The sequence below is a fragment of the Neovison vison genome, chromosome 8 (assembly GCF_020171115.1).
Source record: "Neovison vison isolate M4711 chromosome 8, ASM_NN_V1, whole genome shotgun sequence".
Classification (NCBI taxonomy): domain Eukaryota; kingdom Metazoa; phylum Chordata; class Mammalia; order Carnivora; family Mustelidae; genus Neogale; species Neogale vison.
In genome coordinates this window covers 60,121,144-60,141,720 of record NC_058098.1, presented here as the reverse complement: position 1 = coordinate 60,141,720, position 20,577 = coordinate 60,121,144, and the positions used below count along the sequence as shown (strand labels likewise).

General features: G+C 43.6%; 1 protein-coding gene across 1 annotated transcript in view; it reads right to left on the bottom strand.

Annotated features, from left to right (window-relative positions):
- SLC9A2 (solute carrier family 9 member A2) overlaps positions 1–20,577 on the bottom strand; it is a 98,556-nt gene that overhangs the window by 51,658 nt on the left and 26,321 nt on the right. Inside the window, exons 2-3 of the mRNA XM_044263761.1 lie at positions 10,767–11,230; positions 4,215–4,465 (exon numbers count right to left, since the gene is read on the bottom strand). Of these exons, the coding sequence (XP_044119696.1) occupies positions 4,215–4,465; positions 10,767–11,230 (715 nt within the window). The remainder of the gene's footprint in view (positions 1–4,214; positions 4,466–10,766; positions 11,231–20,577) is intronic.

The following is a 20,577-nucleotide window of genomic DNA, read 5'->3' as shown; positions in this document are numbered from 1 at the left end:
CGCAAGCTTGGCCTCCTCCTAGACTTCGTGCCTGAGCTTATCATTCTGAAAATTCCTGTTTAAAGTCTCACTTAAAAATTTTCATTGAAGGGGCGCCTGAGTGGCTCAGTGGGTTAAAGCCACTGCCTTCGGCTCAGGTCAGGATCCCAGGGTCCTGGGATCGAGCCCCACATCAGGCTCTCTGCTCAGTGGGGAGCCTGCTTCCTCCTCTCTCTCTGCCTGCCTCTCTGCCTACTTGTGATCTCTGTCTGTCAAATAAACAAATAAAATCTTAAAAAAAATTTTTTTTTCATTGAAATGTGCTTGTTTTTATTTTTTAAGTGGATGCTGGGACATAAGCTGGCCAGCCTGAGAACTAGAGACCTAAGGTTCAGGCCCAACTTCCACAGACTCACCCACAGCCATATTTTTTTGCCTACCTGAGCCCCAATTTACTCATTCATAAGACAGGACTAATATTTACCATTTCCTATTTTCTTTGCCATAACACTGCTGGAATAATTGAAACAGCAAGTAGAAAACATTTTAAATACCCTCAAGAGAAGGACGAGTAAGGAATTACAAATCCATGAAAAAAAAGAAAAGAAAAACAGTTGGGGCAGCATCTGGGTGACTCAGTCAGGTGAGCATCTGACTCCTGATTTCCGCTCAGGTCATGATTTCTGGGTTGTGGGTCGAGCCCCGTGTCGGGACCTGCACTCAGCACAGAGTCTTCTTGTCCCTCTCCCTCTGCTCTTCACCAGCCCCCTCTCCCCACCCCTGCTCATGCTTTCTCTTTCCCTCTCTTTCAAATAAATAAATATATGAAATCTTTAAAAGAGAGAGAGAGAGAAAAAAGAAATATTAGTGCCTACTCTTCTATCCAAAAGATGACTTAGCTACTTTTTGAAATTCCTGGAGCACCTGAAAGAGAAATTCTACACATCCCCAGAGGCCACAAGCTTCTATGGAGACCTTCCTTCCTTCATGTTTGTGTATTTTCAGTACCTCATTGGCTAGAGCACAGGGGATGTGAGGGGTACGAGGTAAGGACAAGAAAAGGTGTCTGCTGTTCATAAGGAGGGAACAAAGTCCTACTATGGATCTGATTTAAGGAATTATCTTTAAAAAAAAAAGGGAAATCTGTGTCTTTGGGTAAAGGAAGAGGACAATGGGGACTTGTCAGTGTTTTATCTGTGAGCATTTTTCTGAAACAGTCAGATGCTCCACCAACTGAGCCACCCAGCTGCCCCTCAAAAAAGCTTTTATAAGACGAGAGGAGAAGGCAGATAGAATGCCACCTCTCATTATTTCACTTACTTGTTGTCAGTGGAAGCGACCTCACACCACAATTCCCTGACCCGAAAGGAACAGCTGTCATGGGGCTTTGTGAATGTCCAGAGTACATCACTCCGACATCTCTCCAAAGGAACCAAGACGCTGAAGTCCTCCCAGAGCTTCTCCACCGAAAACACTGATCTGCATTTCGAACCCAGACCCAACCCTTCTGTTCTGTGGAAGGATGTTTCTTTTTAATCAGACTTTTGTGTTAACTTCCTGCTCTTGGAGTGATCTCAATCGGGGACACGCTGCCTCAGACCTCGCCCAAGACAGAGCCGAGGCACAGAGGGTTGTGGGATCTGAAAGGCAATCCGAAGGGGAAGGGAGAGGAAGGAGAGTCGGATGGAAGGAAGGAGGAGAGGGAGACAGGGAGGAGAGGCAGCCAAACTCATGCAGGACGGCGTCACGTTTCTGTACCATTTTAGATTCTGGAGGGGCTTTAACCCTTCTGCTCCCTGGCTGCCTACCCTCAGTGCCTCTTCCTTTCCATGTGGCCGCTCCTTCTCTTAAGCAAACAAGGCAGATGACTGAGCACGCTCAGCACGTTACATGCCTTCCCTCCCATTAACCTTAAAATTGGTTTTTAAATGGCAAAAGCGTGCAATTAGCATGAGGTATGACAGGAATTCCTAAACACAGTGCAAATTTAAGTGCAGGAAACAAAAACCACTAGTTCTATAAGAGAAGTGCCCTTGAATGTGCAATTTTAATTACATCATTATAGTGGACCTCCTGGACCCACGTGGCCAGGTAAGGATGGCACTTGCAACGTGGAGAGCACACCGTGCTCCCTTGGGTGCGCTTTCCAAATGCGGAAGGGTCATGCACATCTACGATGTACACCACACAGAAGCATCACCCATGGGCGGGTTCTGAGGAGCATAGGGATCACCTCACATTAGAAAACAGGGTATCACTTACGCGAACAAACACACTCGGACATCAGTCTCCTTCACTGGCTATCAGAGGATGACGGGTGTGTGTGTGGTCATTCCCAATCCAAAAATGTTTAAACCTCCTGTAACATCCCATTTAACAGTGAATTTATGATTTTAGCATACTCTGGGCCGTGACAAAGTAGTTTCAATGTAATAAAGGACATTTCTGTGCGCCAAGCTGTAAAAGAAATGATCGCTTTGAAGTTGGAAACAGAGGTGATGTTTTTCTTCCACCGACAAAGCACACAGAGAATGACCTGCACTATTTACCAGGAATAGGATGTCCTAGTTGTCCCTTACTTCCTAATTCCCAGAGCAAGTAAGCCCATAATCCCATCTTCACAGGCGGTCAGGGCCTCCATGCAGCACCACCTTCTAGCCTCTGTGGACTCTGGCCTTCATGGATATTTCTAAGCAAGATGCACTAACAGCCCCAACCCCTTCCAATACTTTCACTATCCTCCCCACCCCCAGCTCTGGATCTTCCCATCACAGTTCCTGCCCCCGAACACCAGGCCAGCTGACAGACATATGGAGACAACTGTATGGGCGTTCCAGAACTCCTCCTTAGGCATGTGGTCAAAATAGATTCAAGGTTCTTCCACAAACTGCCATTAGCATATTGCTGGAGACACGGAGTCCCCACCCCCCATCCTTCTGTAGAGACCTTGTAACTCGGTGATCACACACTTTCAATGACACTGGTCAAAGCACAGTGAGGAAACTGGAAGTCAGACAGATGATATGAATAGCAACCAGGAAGATACAGAACATTTCATTACTGGGTCAAAGTGGATTAATATGTGCTTTATTTAGGTTCTCGGTGAAACAGAAAACCACACAACCTTTAACTCCTGGCTTGCATTATAATGGGTCCCACTCTCCTCAGGGAGAGGCACCTGACCTCTCTTACCACAAACCTAATCTGCTTCTGATACAAAAGCAGGGACACGAGGTGAAAAACCAAAAGTCCTTAATCAAAGCAACACCTAAATCAGGCCGCACAAGAAAACCTCAAGAACCAGACCTGGGCTGACCACACCAAAACTTAACATGTCGCAGGCCCTCCTCGCATAGAACCCAGCACCTTTCGAGCTGTAAATAAATACCTGTCCAAACGAAAACTTATAAAAGCTTTCCATTACTAAAGTATTTCTCATCAACCCTATACGGGGTGTAGCCATCATAAAATAGGCTGGTTTTTGGAAGCTCTGTTACAAAAACATCCGCACGCCATGAGGAATCTCCTTCAAAGTGACCCTCGAAAGGCTAGAATCCGATCCGACCACCGCCCTTGTTGAGAAGGTCCTCCTGAATTTGTTAGTGAATAACCGGCTAACTGTAGCTATTAAAAAAATACTTCTTGCTTTATATATTTCTTGCTTTATAATCACGCCTCTTTATTTGAAAGGCTAAGTCAGAATGACATGATGACATGCCTTATTCATTGGATTTTGCTTTGAATGACTTAATGCTTATTGACTTATTTCAAATCAAATCTAGCATACCAAGTGAAGGTTCCCCACCACTAAGGTCATTCTAATGAATATCCTAAGCAAGTCGAGAATCCCAGATGCAGTTTAGGTGAGAGGACCTTGCTGGAGTAAGTGTAAGTCTGCCTACAGGGACTACCCTGAGTGGGCATCAAACCCAGAAGGTTCTTGGGGCCTGACAATCAACCCCAACTGTCTATGGTCATATTTCCCACAAGACCCTAGAGGTTCATTCTCCAGTAGTTTTCCATTCCAGCACCAGATCACTTTCGTATAAATTTGGCTGGGTGTCTCCATTTCCTTGAAACAAAGGGTAGGAAAATCCATTTTTAATTTTTCTGAAGAGGATTTAAGGAAACCTCTTCCACAAAATTTACGCGACCTTAGCATCCTAGCTTAGCATAGGTAAATTAAATGAAATGTCATGACATTAAGTGCTTTTAACGAAGAGGGGAATACTTACGCCATGATACCTGAGAGGTGAAACATTTCAGCCGTTATATAGGACAAATAACTGTACAGAAAGACAAAGAGTGGCTCAATCACCCGGATGTTATGCGTGAACCGAGTAGTAAACGCCGCTATAAATCCCAGGAAGATGCCAATTAACACCCCACCAATTCCCACAACGAAGAAGTTTGCAATTCCAGCAAACACGTCAATGGTCTCAATGGTTTTCATCTGGCAAAAGGACTTGAACAAGTTGTACAGGACCTGTGGGAGAAAGAGAACGCATGGTCAAGACTCCTTCCGACGTCCCCATTTTCACTGCGGCCACAGAAAAATCCACCCATCCTCCTAACAAGGACATTTCTTCTGTGCCCCCCAAGTTGATGGCCAGTGGCAAAACTGTATTGCCCCATCTCATGTTTTAATAGGATATTGAGTAACTTTGAATAGAAAGCTAGATAAATGTGTGTTGTCTGGAAAGGTAGTTCTGAAAGTGAGGGAAAGGAGACGTCATAATTACGACGCCACTCACTCCTAAAATATCATTTTTAAGATACCATCTAAAAGACAATCTTGAAAGACTCAGTTGTCATCCGACAGGCCCTGCTTCTGTTAGCGATGCCAGGGAAGGAACAGGTCACAGAGAAAGACGGTCAGTGCTGCTGTGAAGTCAGTTACTTTGTGTGGCTTTCTGGTGGGGTCGTGCCACAGAAGGGGCCCCAGCCATCAGTGCAGCTAGCCCACCTGAAGCTATCTTTCTCCCAGGGCGCTGATGTCCTCTCTCCTCACCCCACCCACATACAGCTGCTATAACATGAGACCTGAAGGAACTTTCTTAAACAAAGATGCAGCCACCTGTGTTGTGTATGTGTGTTTGTGTGTATAGGTACTGTAATTTCATACATTCTGTGTCCCTCTTCTAAAGGGATGAGCCCACACAGCTGCTTGGCTTCTGAAACAGCCACAAAGTCATCACATAGTCTTAGTTTGTAAGCTTCAAAAATGCTTGGCCCTTCATGTCTGCTGGGAATCTGCTCGCAAATGTGTTTCCAAGGACCCCACTGAGACAGGAAGTGATGGCTGGGGCCCTACCACATTTTTCGCAAAGCCAACAAGGAAAATAGGACTCCAACGGGCACCCTGTTTCTTCTCACTGGGTTACTGACAGCCAGACTATCCAGGAAAGCTGGCTGTCAGGACACTGGGGTGAAGGCCTCTGACGGTACAGGCCATGCTAGGCCCTTATTTGGTTTCTGAGAAACTAAAATTGAACCCCTTTGTCCAGGTTCACACAAAATATCAGATGTGATAGGAGAATCCTGGTCTCCTGACATTCCAGGTACATTTTTCAAAGTTTACGCATGGGAGAACAAGTCAGGTTCTGAGCCTGCTAGTCAGAGTGGGATTTGGCAAAGTCAGTTCTGCTCTTTGCCTTCCTGAAGGTCCATCAGAGCCCACCACATTGGCAGGTTTTATGTCATTTTCCCCCTCTTTTCTGCTGGATCATAAACTCCTTGTGGTCAAGGATCATTCCTTATTATGACTGGCTTTTTCCATGCTGCCTGGAAGAGGACAGCGCAGATCTGCTGCTGTTGAAGAAAGCAGTGGATTGGGACTTAGAAAAGAATGAGCTTTTCTTTTCTCATCATCATCAATATGACATTCAAAAGCAGTTAGTATTGTAGCCCCAGGAAATGACTTGACTAAGAAGGAACAAAAAGAGCAACTTCTTCCCCTGAGGATTTAAAAATGTTGAGAGGATCATCATTTGCCAGAAAACAAAGGTACTTCAAACAGCAGCCTCTTCCCACTTCCAACCAGAGGCGTGCTGCCAGCGGGATTGTGTCCACATTAACACACTGTGGTCATTTCCGGAGGTGGGATCAGAGATGGGCTATATATACCCCTTGTCTCCGAACAGCCAAGGACGAAGAGGGACGGCCACCTGCTGCCAGAAGAGAGAGGCAGGCTTCTCCACCAGCCGTCTCTGCAAAGTTAGCCTCCCTCCGCCCAGGCCACTTGGTCACCCAGGCTTCTGCCCTCCCTGACTCCCGCCCATACCAGCAAATCTCAGCTCACCATTGCTCGAATGCCCCCTCCAGCCAACACAAGACTCACTTCCTTTAAATACTGCCATTCCATTTGTCACTCTCAAGTTTAAAATCCTTGACTCTGGGAAGGCTCAATATACCTGGTATTGTTGTTGTTGTTGTTGTTGTTTTGGGGTTTTGTTTTGCTTTGTTTGTTTTATTTTTACTGCTTTCCAATACCCTTCACTATGGGAGAGGGTCTCATCTTGGCTCCACAAAACCTAATACCATCACTCACCACTGCCCCTGCTTTCCCTCTCACGGTTTCTCTTGGCAGGAACACAGCCCCTACGCCCTGGGAAACTCTGTTCATCTTCCAGGGCCCAGCTGAAGCCACTGTTCCTCTCAAGAGCCTTCCTGAACTCCTACAGCCCCCACAGATCACCTTCACCTCTGCCCTTCTGCAACAAAGATGATCTCCTAATCCAGTGAGGCTTCAGGGACAGGCCATCTTCCACAGTGGGCACTGCTTCTTGGGGATCTACCCCAGCAAAATTGGAGAGTCCTCGTCCACAGGACCCAGATCTCCTCCTCCTCCTCCCTCCCCACCCCACCAAGAACATTTCTGAGGACTCCAAAGGTGGCTCAGACCTGGGTCCCTACGTTCCCCTGACATGCAGTCATAGTTTTTCCAGAGGCATCTTCTGGCAACTCAGTCCATCAAATTGATCAAAGGGACATGCCAGTTTCAACAGCTCTTCAGGTTTGGCACAGAACAGAGCTGAGTCACAGGCGCTGTACCTTCAGCACATGGGGCAGGAGCTCTAGTTCAATCATTCTACTTCCTCAGAAGCCAGGGCAATGTTACGCGGCAATGTCTTAGGTAGAGACGTTGCCTTGACAACCAGAAGGCTTTCCATACCCTTCCACCTGCTTTACACTGAACCTGATACCCAGTGATCAGCACAAGATAAAATTCTTTCAGTTACCACTGGCTATAACCCATAGTTAGCTCATTCCTCTTAAATACTTTAACTGTAATGCAAGGGAATCTATGTAGAAAAGTGCTTCTGGAGTTAGAATTTATATATGTATATGCATATGCACGTGTACTAGGCATGTTGGCTACAATTATGTCTCTAGTTGGTCTGTGCAAAGTTTTCCTCAACTTGACAACCGCATTTTTTGAAGACTGAAATACCAGCGCTGCCTGTGTTTTGTGGTGGGCTAATGTGACAGTTGAGGGAAGGGGAAAGGGAAAGCACTCTCAGGTTATTTTACTCATTATTGTGATTTTTTAAAATACTTATATTAACCACTCAGCTAGCTCAAGTGGTCGAATATGAGATCCTAAAATACTAGAGTATTATAAGAATTAGAAATTCTCTATTTGGACCTTTGATTTAAAAGGTGCAAGAACTCAGTGAATTTGTGTAACACAATGATGCAAAGAATACTGGTTCTTTATCAGAAAAGCTCTGTTCCAGAAAAAAATAGTTTTCAGGTCACCTTTTTTTTAAAATATGAAATACAAGAAACATTTTTGCCTAAGGAATTTAAAATATATTCTGCAATTTGCAAGAGCAAAAATGAGTACCAAGTAGTTACTGTTTACCTTCCAGCTTCCTGAAGTTAAATTCCAGTGCATAGCACATAATGCCTGGGCCATAAACCCCACCCCTAGTCTGGTTCCAAAGAACCAGCTCTCCGTAACCAAACCTATTGAAGAAATTCTTTAAGTGTTCTTGAAAAATGCATTTGATCATTCAATGTTTGCATTATTAACATGTTCTAGAAATGATGTCAGAAATTACCATATGAACATAAGTCATTTGATTCTGGACTACTGCAGAGGGGCAGTACTGATCTTATAAGTGAGAACCTGAGCGATCTTTGCCTAATATTTAAGCTAAGGGAAAGCACAAAAATCCCATTTAAAAATCTGACCTTTGTTCCTTCAGCTGTCATTTCTCCAATCGATTCCAATCTACTATAACCTTGGATAATGGCACTGTTGGACCACCATTTATATAATGTCAATTTATCTTTGCACGGAGGCATTTTCATAGTAGGTTTTCTCCCCTTAACTCTGCTAGCTGCATATTGAATCTACCATGATGTGGGGACAGGATTTATTGCACAGACCTATAATTTTACTCATCCTCTAGACTACGTTTTTTAACACGAATCTTTTCTGTTTAATCTTCACCCTTCTAGCTGTGACTCCTAGTAACTCGTCATTTTCACTGTGAGCAGCAGGGTCCATACTTTTCATGATGAGTTCCTTAATCCGTGGGTTCCTTAAATCTCTCCTACAGATAAGACTAGACATCAAAGAATCATCCATAAAGCATCTCCACCTCTGTACTCTGAGGGCACCTGACAATGGAGGCAAAATGATCACTTTTTAAAATGTCATTCTAATTATTCCTAACACCTGATCTGTTCAGCCCACTATTCAGCCAATTCAAGGAATATCATACCTCCAGGTCTTTTCTTCAGTGTTAGGAAGGCAAAACCCCTGGGCTTGCCTTGCTATCTTATGGGTGTGGCTTTAAGGGTCCATAGGCTCTGAGCCCAGGGTATCTAACTAGAGGAACCTCATTCACGGGAAACCGTTAGTCACTGACTTATAGGCTTTGGCCTTGTAACAAGGGATTCCACATCTAAAGAGCAGTCATGCCCTTTCTCTGTCCTTGTCTTCCTTCCTGCATTGGAATGGCGCCCTCAATCTGGCCCACTGCCTTCTCTGGGTCAGGCCTCCCTCTCTGTCCATAAAATCACACTCCACGGCTTGGGTCCTCTTGACAGGAAGCACCGGATGTGACCTTGGAAAGCCTGGGGCCTTCACGCAGTTTGAACAGGGATCTAGCCAGACTGTTGGCTCAGATCTGAGTCTTGACGAACTCAAAGAATGGACACTGAGGTGTCTGAATGAGAAATTCTTTAAGAGAAGAGAAAGCAGTGTAAAGGCAGGGCATGCCACTCTAAAACTGAGCCGACTTGGCTGGTCGGCCCTAAAAGAAGTGCGTCAGGGTGTTATTATTTCTTTATAAAGTTTCCTGAACATGAAGGAAATCCAAGAAAACCTCATGAAAATGTCCTTGATCTACCTCAACGAGGGTAACATGTATATAGCAAACATAAGTCACAATAAAATGTTGAAGCCTCTGGAAATTAGGATAAATTACAAAATGTCTTCATTGCTGTGGTACTTTCCCAGTTAAAATTTAATATTGGTAAGTTAATGACTAATCACTGTTAGCGAATAATGGAATAAATGAAGTGTATTTTGTTACTTGAGTGAGAGACCTTAGCTGCCTCAAAACAGCTATCTTAGCAGCTATTCTAAAAAATGGGATTTCCTTATCAATAAATTACTTTCTACATAATAACATCCACATGGAGCTAAGGGACCACCTTCAAAATGATATTTTATTTTGTTTATAAGCTAATAGGGAGTGATGTTGGTTTCTACGCTGATGTTTAAATGAATCAGGAATCATATTTTAATGGGAGGAACAAACGAAGTAATATAAATTAGTTAAGTTACTTAATTTTTCTCTGCCTCAACTTTCTTACCTACCAAATGGGAAAAATAATGACCACATAGGTGGTCACAAAGACCCAAGCACACAGGAGGCCCTCACAAGAGGTTAATGGTGGCTAACACAATAAAACGGCATCACTGGGGCCCCCTCATGGGTTTAGCTATATGGGGTCACTGGAGTGTCTTTCACTGGGAGAGGACCATTTTGTAGGCTTGTGTGGGGGTGGGAGGCTTCCTCACCACTTCCCTACGCTTTGCCTGAGCTCAGAAAGTGGGCTGGAGGTAAATTCTGCTCACATGAAGATCACAACAGCCTCTGACTCTAATTATGTATTAATTAGTGAGAATTAAAAATAAATTAGCATTTTCTGAATAAATACCCACTCACGGGAAAGCGGTGGGGATCAGAAATAAGCTGGCTGAGCAGTGACAGAAAGTGAGAGTGTAATGAAAAACTGGCCTGAAATCAAAAAGGAATTAATAAACCATCCCCGGACCCAGAATGGCACGTGGCGGGCATTGTCATTTCACTTCCGTTCTGCATGTTCACTCACGACAGCATCACATCTCACCAAGAACTCTGAAGGACCCGACGTCCTTGAATTCTGATCAAAGACTGTCATTTTCAAAATGCCGACTGAGAAATCCTCAGATAGGAAAGGTCACCCTCACTTTCATGGTCCTCTGACACCAGCAGGACCTTGCCAGCAGGGACCAGCTACACAGTCTGTGCAGCCCCGTGCAACACGAAAGTGAGGGGCCCATTATCAAAAATAATCAATAAAAAACATTTTACAAAGTACTTCAAGACAGCAGTGACAGAGCCTTAAACCAAGTGAGGGGCCCATCTAAGTGCAGGACTGTGTGACTGTGCAAGTGTGGTTGGTGCCTGTGGTTCTCCCCTCTGCTGTCACCTTCAGAAAGCTGATGCAGACCTGGGGAGGCTGGTGGTGTTGGGGAGACACAGCATGAACCTGTTACTCACCACTGTCACTGCATCATTCAGCAGGGACTCTCCAAAGACCAGGATGTAGAGCTGCTCATTGACGTGAATGTTCTCGAAGACGGCGAGCACAGCCACTGGGTCCACGGCTGAGATCAAGCTGCCAAAAAGTAGATTCTGGAGCAGAGTGATGTCACTCAGGCCAAAGGCTTCAATTTGGCAGATACCATACAAAGACACCCCGATGCCAATGGAATTCCAGAGGGTCCCTACCACAGCATACCAGAAAATGGTGCCAATGTTCTCAAAGAAGGGGCGAGTGGGCATGAAATAGCCCGCGTCGAGCACAATGGGGGGGAGCAGATACAAGAAAAACACATCAGTCTTCATTGCAGGGGGGGACTTTTCATCAACCCCAAAAATAATCCCTCCTAGCAGCAGGCCAACCATTATAAGGAGGCAGCTCTCAGGCACTATCGTGGGCAACTTGTGATACAGATGGAAACCTGTGAAGGAAAAAATAAAGATAAAGCATTGGGGGTATGCAAGAATTAGGGCAAAGGTAAACTGGTTCTCTTTGCCGGAACGAATAGATTCTATTCCAAAACCTCCCAGGTCAGCATAAGTGGCTACAGAGTATGGTGTAAAAATCAGATGATCTTAAAACTATTCAGGAAGCACGGTCAGGCACGAATGCAACTTTACATCAGGAGCTCAATGATACGGGTACACCATACTTACACAGCATAGCTGTTGTCTACCTCCAATGAAGTTTTCTTAAATAAGACCACACGATTTTATATTTGAGGCAGTTTTGTGATCTCCAACACATTTTCAAATGTGTTGGAGATCACAATTTCATCCTCATAAAAACTTTAAGGAAGGCAGGGAAGTTGTTTTCATCTTTTAAAATTTATTGATCTCAGTGGAAACTGAGGCTCAAGGAGATACAGGGTCTTGCCAAGGCTGGGGATCACACCCCAGCTTTCGGGTTACCACTGTCCCCTCTGGGATTGAGCAGAGTTTGCAACTTATTTAATATCTTTATTTTCAGGGGCAGCCTGGGTGGCTTGGTGGGTTAAGATTCGAACTCTTGATCTCGGCTCAGGTCATGATCTCAGGATCATAAGATTGAGCCCCACGTCAGGCTCAGCACTCAGCACTCAGCAGGGAGTCTGCTTGAGATTCTCTCTCTCCTCCTCTTTTGCTCCACCCCCCCACCCAATGCATGTGCCTGTTCTCCTTCTCTCAAATAAATAAGCCTTTTATCAATTTCAGGCTAGTGCACTTGGAATGCTAAGTATGTTTCATTTTTCAGAGGTCCACTCCTTCAGAAATAACCAACTCAATCCTTCAAAAGCACTTCTGGTAATTACTACTTAAGAGAGGTAAACCACCATGATCTCCAGTCTCAGAGTTTCTAATCAAGGTGAAGGAACTGATGTTTATGACCTACTCTAATATAAGACACTGTGTGATGAGGTCCCTAACAAGGTTAGAGAAGGAGAAAATCAGCAAGGACATCATGGAGGAAGCAGCATCTGGCAGGGATTCCTGAAAGGACAGACATTAAATACACAGTGAAAGGGATGCCTGGGTGGATCAGTTGGTTAAACCACTGCCTTCAGCTCAGGTCATGATCCCAGGGTCCTGGGCTCGAGTCCTGCGTCGGGCTCCTTGCTCGGCAGGGAGCCTGCTTCTCTCTCTGCCTCTGCCTGCTTGTACAGTCTCTCTCTCTCTCTCTGACAAATAAATAAATAAATAAAATCTCTTATAAATAAATAAATATTTAAATAAATGCATAGAGAAGGCATGAAGAGCCTCCAAGGAAGTAAAGAAATGGAAGAAAATACCCATCTCCTAATTCATGGTGGAGCTCAGTGTGGCTTTAATACAATGACCATGTTTGGGGGGGGTGGGGCTGGAAGCAGGGGGAAAGGAGTAGAATGTGGGTTGTACCAGCACATGTGGTAACCTGAGGAGCAACTTCACACAGGAAGGTCACTTGACAGGGCTTACATGAGGACAGCCCTTATTTATAAGACAACAGCCAGCCATCCTGAAGGCACCTCACACAGTTCAGAATTAAAGCAGCAAACGGAAGTTATCTGAACTATAGGAACAAGATACTACAATGACAGAATGAGTCTTAGAAGCTTAGCATAACAGCAAGTTTAATAAACCAACCCTTAAAACTCTACACACTGTACTAAAGACGCGGCATGGCACAGCTTGTGAAAAACAACAAAAAAGTGATCATGCTAATCTGAAGAGATTTAGAGAATTTCTAATTAATAATGTGAACAACTTTACATGGGGATTCAAATCATCCCACCCACTCTGATCAAGTTTTTATTCATATTCTCGGAGGCTCCAATCACTGTTGGGGGAAAAATGTATTCAGCCCGTTCAGCCACTCTTCACCCATGACCTCTGCCCTGCTGACCTCTGTGCTGAACAGAGAAGTTGAAGAACATGCCCTGAGAACCTCATCTTTGTAACTTCTCTTCACACTGAGTCCTGCTTCTCCGGGCAACATTCCCTGAGTAATAAGGACGGGCCTGCCCCTAATAGCCCCCTTGAGTCTAAGTGAAATCAGCTCCTTTCAGGAGCATAGGGCAATAAGACCCAGCCTGAAGGCGCCGTGTGTGCCGTGGGCCTTGATGGATGTTATATGATGACTGTCCCCAGCCTCACACCCAATGTTCCCCATGTTGCTCGTGACCATGGGGAGGTTACAACCAGGCCTGGGCCCTGTTTGCTCACTTGCAAAATGGGGACACACTGACGTATGTCAAGGACTGTAACCATGATGAGGCACCACTGTACTTGGGATGTCACAAATGCCCCCCATTTTGGTTCCCCCCCCCAACATGAGAACACAAGAGAAAAGAGTTCTTTTTAAGATTTTATTTACCTTTTTGACAGAGAAAGAGAGAGAGCACAAATAGGGGGACCAGAAGGAGAGGGAAACAGGCTCCCCACTGAGCAGGGAGCCCTGATGCGGGGCTCGATTCCAGGACCCAGGATCATGACCCAAGTCAAAGGCAGACACTCAATCAACTGAGCCACCCAGCTGCCCCAAGGAAACAGTTCTAAAGAAATGCACAGAAGCAAGGAACAGGTTCCTCTGCAGACAGACTAGAGAGTGAGCAAGGCTCACTGGTGTCACTCAGGCCACGATGGTGGCTTCCATTTCTCCCTGGTGGCTCCCACTTCTCCGCATGGCCTCTCGCTTTCCTTCACTTGTCACACAGACCCAGGTACCCAGGGCTCTCATGTGGGATATGGTCTCCTGTCACTGGGCTTCAAGGAGGTTCTTATCCTAAGGACAGAGGGTTGGAAACACGGTCAATGGGAGAAAAGCAGAAACAGACATGCAGGATGGCCTGAGACAAAAGGGCCACTGGGACAGGTGCTGGGGGACGAGGAGGGGGACTTCTGGCTCCTGAAGGGATACTCCGTAACATAAACACTAGTCGGAAAAGTAACATATAAACTAACAGCAGATATCAGAAAAGAATAGCAACAAGCCAGCAGTTGCTGTTTAACAAGATCCTGTGTTTACATTTTGAAAACGCTCCTCTCCTTTCTTCTATGAAAGCTCAGGTCCCCCCAGATTGGCCCGAGTGACCTTTTGCTTGAAACTGGATGGTAGTTATTGGATCTGCCCAGTTATTCCAGGAATAAGGAGGGATTAAAGGAAGGGTGGTCAACTAAGATCTTAGTTCTGTGATTTCTGGTGAACATAAAGCAGAGACCTCAAATCTTACAACAAGCTCTCTGCAGGCTAGAAGGTTTGGTGTTAAGCGTGTATGGTGTACGGATGACAAGAGTCAAACATAGCAGGAAAACAAAGCAAAAGTCTTCTTAAATTTCTTCATTCCCAGAGTAAAACGAACGAATCAACATTTGCAAATGTGCATTCACTTACAGCTCTCCCCAACACCGACTCTTCCTTGGGTAAATGAACTTGAATAGACAGAATTTGCTCTCCAGGGTCATTATCTCATCCGATGTTATGGAGAAATAGATCGGTTATCAGGAAAAACAAGATGAACTTTTTCACAGTTTTTACAAGATGGAACATGAGCTACCACAAGTACAATCTACTGCTCAGTCTGGGGGTCAGCTAACTATTTTCTATCAAAAGCCCCATAGTAAATATTTCCAGTTCATAGGCCAGATTTTACTCTGCTGTCATAGTACAAAAGGAGCCAGAGACAATACCTAAGTGTACGAGCGGCTATGTCCTAATAAAACTTTATATGTGGACATGGAAATGAGAATTTCCTACTAGTTTACATGTCACAAAATATCATTCTTCTTTTGATTTTAACAGCTTAAAATTATAACAGCCATTTTTTATCCCCAGACCATATTAAATGGGGGGTGAGGGGCATCTTTGGCCCTAGGCTATGGTTACCTCCCCATTTTAGTCTCTTCTTTATATTTCCTGCTAAGTTCTATTTAGTAGTATTTGGGGCATTGTACCTGTGTCATTCACTTTTTATTACTAGCACATAAAAGTCTGCGAGGATGGGTACTTTAAAGTTTGTTTTATTTTAGGGGTGCATGGGTGGCTCAGTCGTTAAGCAATCCGGGGTCCTGGGATCAAGGCCTGCATTGGACTCGCTGCTCAGCTGGGAGCCTGCTTCTCCCTCTGCCACTCCCCCTGCTTGTGTTCCCTTTCTCGCTGTCTCCCTCTGTTGAATAAATAATGAAATCTTTTTTTTAAACGGTTTATTTTATTTAAATTGTTGTAGAAATCCACTTAGTGAGAAGCGGCACAGGATTAGGGTTCCATACAAAATACACCACTAAGACAACCTCTTAGACTGAATCTATTTTAATTTCTCTTTGCAAACAAGTGTTGAAACAAATAGCTGAAAGCTAAAGAGCTCTGTGTAGCTGAGTACAAAGCAATTGATTCACTCTAATTTTTCATTATACTTAAAATAATCTATTTGTCAAATGCTGGGAAGAGAAGACAGGAAGCTTCCAGATAGCAGGATCCACAAAAGGGCAACAATGTAAGAATCTGAATTACAGAGAACCACCACCATCACAAGAAACCACACAAAGTTTCAAAAATTATATATAGTTCTAATGAACAAGTGACACCCCCAGGGGGGAAAGGGGAAATAGGCAAGCCCTCTGGAGAGACAGTGCAGCCTCCAGGTGCAGACAAACACAAACCATCCAATTAATGCTCCGTATTTTATGAGAGCTTAAAGAAAAAATAATGATGTTTATTAGATCCACCAATATTTTCCAAGCTCATGTTGAGTACCCTGGGAAACAAAGGCGCAGAGGCAGCCTGACTCAGAACGAGCTTCCCAGGCTGCTCCTTCTTGAAGCAACTCTGGAAAATACCGGATTTAACGTAAAGAATAGTCTAAAATGAGCCAGGTCTATTTGGCTGGGGGGAAATAAAGGTAAATATTTACAGAGTACGTTAAATTTGTTTTTCAGTATTAAGAGAAATAAGCAAGTTCATTCAAAGGTAAAAATGCTGGATTCATGTATCCTAATTCACAGAGCAACCAAATACACACTTTTTAAAAACAGAATTGTAGTAAGCAATAGGTAATGAGAAGCAGGAGTAGTGAGAAACATCATTTTGATCTGAAACAGCAACAAGCTGTTAGCATTGCATGATAATGCTAAGTGGACAAAGACTGAGTGAAAGAATCCAATCCTAAAAATAAATAGAGGGCCACCTGAGTGGCTCAGCTAGTTAAACATCTGCCTCCAACACAGGTCCTGGGATTGAGCACCCCGTGGGGGCTCCCTGCCTACCTGTGAGTATGCCGCTCCCTCTGACTCTGCCACTCTCCCTGATCTCTCTCTTTCTCAAATAAATAGATACATAAATAAATAAAATCTTTTAAAAAAATAAATAGAATCAAATTGAGTAAATAAGTAAAAACAAACAATAAAAATATGGAAAGACATAAATACATAAACAGAATGGAATTCAGTAAACAAAACAGAATTAACTGATTTATGTCAGTAACATATTCTTACAACATTTAGTCACATGCTGGGGCTGAAAGATACATTTAATTTCACCCCACTCAAAAATAGTGCAACTATGAATATGGAGCCAAACCTTGTCTTACTGCAATTTGTTTTACTGTGCTTTGCAGATACTGCATTTTTTATAAATTGAAGGTTTGTGGCAGCTCTGTGTCCTTGAGCAAATCAATTGGCACCATTCTTCCAAGAGCATGTGCTCACTTTGTGTCTCTATATCACATTTTGGTAATTATACCAATATTTCAAACTTCTATATTATTATTATATTTATTATGGTGATCCGTGATCAGTGATTATAACTTTTTCAAAGTTCAGATGATGGTTAGCATTATTTTTAGCAGTCAAGTATTTTTTAATTAAGGTATACATACTATCTTACATATAATGCTATCAAACATTTAGTAGTAAACTACAGTGTGGTATGAATATGGCTTTTACATGCACTGGGAAACCAAAAAATTCATTTGACCTGTTTTACTGCATGTGTGCTTTATTGCAGTGGTCTCAGAACTGAAATCTGCAATCCTTCTGTAGAGATTTTTAAAAATGCTCCCCTTATGAGGTTGCAAAGGACTTATAATAATATAATAATTGGGAAAAAAGAAAATATAAATGAAACATTAAAAATCTGTGGGAATTATTCCAAAGCAGGGCTTAGGTGGTATTTGATTTTTCCAAATGACATGACTGCTTGCAAAGAAAAGAGAAACACAGTGAGTATAGTCTGTCCATGAAGAATTCTGAAAAGGAGCAGAGTTAAACCTTTGTTCACCAAACTATTGAGCCCCTTCCCTGCACAAGGCTCTGAGGCACCTTGTATTGGATCTTCAATGGGCTGTATCTTCAGTGAGTGTCTATTTGGTACAGAAGATCAGACATGAACACAAGTCATTATCCTACAAGACAGGAAAGAAGAGATGTAACAAGTACTAGAAGGGCAGGGCAGGGGAGGAAATTCAGATGAGGAGGTTCAGGAAGGAATTAGAGGAGGTGGCATTAAGATAACTGGCTGTGCATATTTCAGTTTCAGGAGGATGAGGCACGAGGAAGGCACGGGGAAAAGGCTAGGCGCCATGACAGTGGGACAGCACAACCAACCTGGCTACCAAGTGTATACAGCAAGGAAGAGATGAGCCAATCAAATAGGGAGTGACCCTATGGTAGAAGGCCTGGTAAGCCAATCTTTGAAGACCTACCTCTGTTCTGTGGGCAAGGGGGAGCCAATGAGGGTATCTCAGAACCCTCCACATCTTCCACACCTGGAGTGAACGGAGACAAGCCCTGCCCAAGAGACTAGAGACTGGAATTTGGAAATGAAAGGATGAGAACTGTCCAATTAGAGTTTTACACCAGATGGACATGACTAACCATCACTGAAAATAAAGACGGTATTGATGCAAACATGTAACTAAAAAGCTTAAGAGGAGCCCAAACTCGAAAGGGATCTATGCATCTCAGAAAGTCTAAGAGGAGAGCCATTCCACACACTTACATAGTAAGGCAAAAGAACATGTATATACATCAGGAAAACGCTATGTTGCAACACTATATATGACATGGAAAATTCAGAAGCAGTAGAAATGATCAATGTCATCCAATCGTATTTCTCATTCAATATACCTTTGTAGGGACTCAACCATGTGCTGGGTACCATATCAGGGACTAGGAATGCAGCAATGAATGAGAGAAAGCCACTGCACCAGAAGGCTGCAGTTTAATGGAGGGAAACAGGAAATGAAGACATCAACCAGTAAATTCATCACGGCAAATAGTGCTGAGCCCTACAAAGGCAGACAGAGAAGTGTGAAAGCATGCAAAGTGACAGGATGAGATGATACTGGATACCATTCTGGTCAAAGAAAGCCTCTCTGATGGGTGATGTCTGCACAAAACCCTGTATGGACAGAGTATGAGAAACATGTGGAAGAACAAGGGTCCTGAGTTGGGAGCACCCTGACCCAGGTAGTCACCATGGCTGGAGCACGGAGAGTAAAGAGAACATGGTAGGAAATGAAGTGGAAAGGCAGCAAAATAGTAGAGTACACAGCACGTGTGGTCACGAGAAAGACTTTAGATATTTTTTTGAGTGCAATGGGACCCACTGGCAGCTTCTGATAAGAGGAATGTCAAAATCAGATTCACCATTCCATAGGGTCATTCTAGCTGCTACTGAAGAATGAAGGCAGGAACATCAGTCTTTCAATAATCCAGGAAGGAGATGATGTTTTTCACTGAAGTGGTGGTATGTATGAAAGGAGGTGACATGCAAGATACATTTGGACACTTGTTCCAACAGAACATGTTGCTGGTCTGGATAAGGGAAAAGAGTGTTGATTCTCTGATACAAGAAAAATATTTACATTATTGGGTCTTCATCCTCAATTTCCTGCCCTCATCCCAAGCTCCTAAAACCTTTGTGATTTCCTAGGTGATAGAAGTGCTAGGAGTATCTTTTAGTATATCTGGCCTTTGACCTCAGTTCTTGACACAGAGCTCTTAAGTTCCTTGGAATTTCCTGGGTGACAAAAGTGACTTTGGCTCTAATGAGGCAACACATAGTGAGCTTCTGGATAGCCAAAGGATGAGGACTGGTCACCAGAAAGACCAAGCCATGAGGAGAAGCTTTTAACTTTCAGCTTCATTGCCTCATCCTTTGGGGAGGGGAAAGGAGCTGGCGAGTTAATAATTGATAATACTTCTGTGATAAAGGCGCCATAGAAATCCCTCAACTATGGTGCTCAGAGAGGTTAAGGGCTGATGAACAAATCTACCTGGTGGGAGGGTGATAAAATGCAACCCCACAGGGACAAAATTTCCTGCCCCAGAGACCCTTCCAGATCTTGCTTTATATCTCTTTGCTTGGCTATTCATCTGCATTCTTTATCATTCTTTATCATACCCTTTCTCAGGAAGTACAACTGTTCCCCTAAGTTCTGTAAGCTGTTCTAGCAAATGACTGAACCCAAGGAAGGCATCATGGGAACCTCAATCTATAGCTGGTCAGTAAGAAGTACAGGGACTTATAATTGGCATCTGTAATGGGAACAGTCTTAGGAGACTGAGCCTTTCATTAATAGGCTTTGACACTAACTCCAGGTAGATAATGTCAGAATGGAATTGAATTGCACACCCAGTTGGTATCCTCAGAAAACTTCAGAATTGCTTGGTGTGGAAAACCCAAACATCTCATGGCCAAACTTGTTCTGTAAATGCAGAGAGAAAAACACTGATTGTTTTTCACCAATGTTTTGCTCTCAGTGAGACAGACAAATCAAAGACAAATCCAGAAGTTTTAGAAAATTACATATAGGTCAAAGAGTGTAGCACTAGAGAAAAGAAAGAAGAATCTATAAAATACACCAGGAGATCTTATACTGCAATCATCTCTCTTTGAAAGGAGTTGACATATTCCAAACAGTGACCCAAAAGTGGAGAATATTAAGACAGAATATAGGGATGCCCAAATTAGGTACCTTTTAAAGATTGTGGGTGGGGGGGAAGGTAAGAAAATGAAGAGTGAAGAAAAAGAACCAACTTCTGCTTCTGGGAAGATGGAATATGCATTTTCCTCTAACCCTTCCACTAAGGAAAGAAAAAAACTACAATAACTAGAAATAGAGGAAGGTTGTAAAAGTAGCCAGAAGAAGGAAAACCAGCTAGGGACCTTGAGATCTGAAAAACAACACAGTTTTGAGTTTCTTGGGTTTTTGTCTTCCCTCTCAGATCCAAGACTTGAAGAAGCCATCAGGTTGGAAATGCCAATGATGACAGACAACAAAAGTCCCAACAAAAGCCTCCTCCACCTATACAC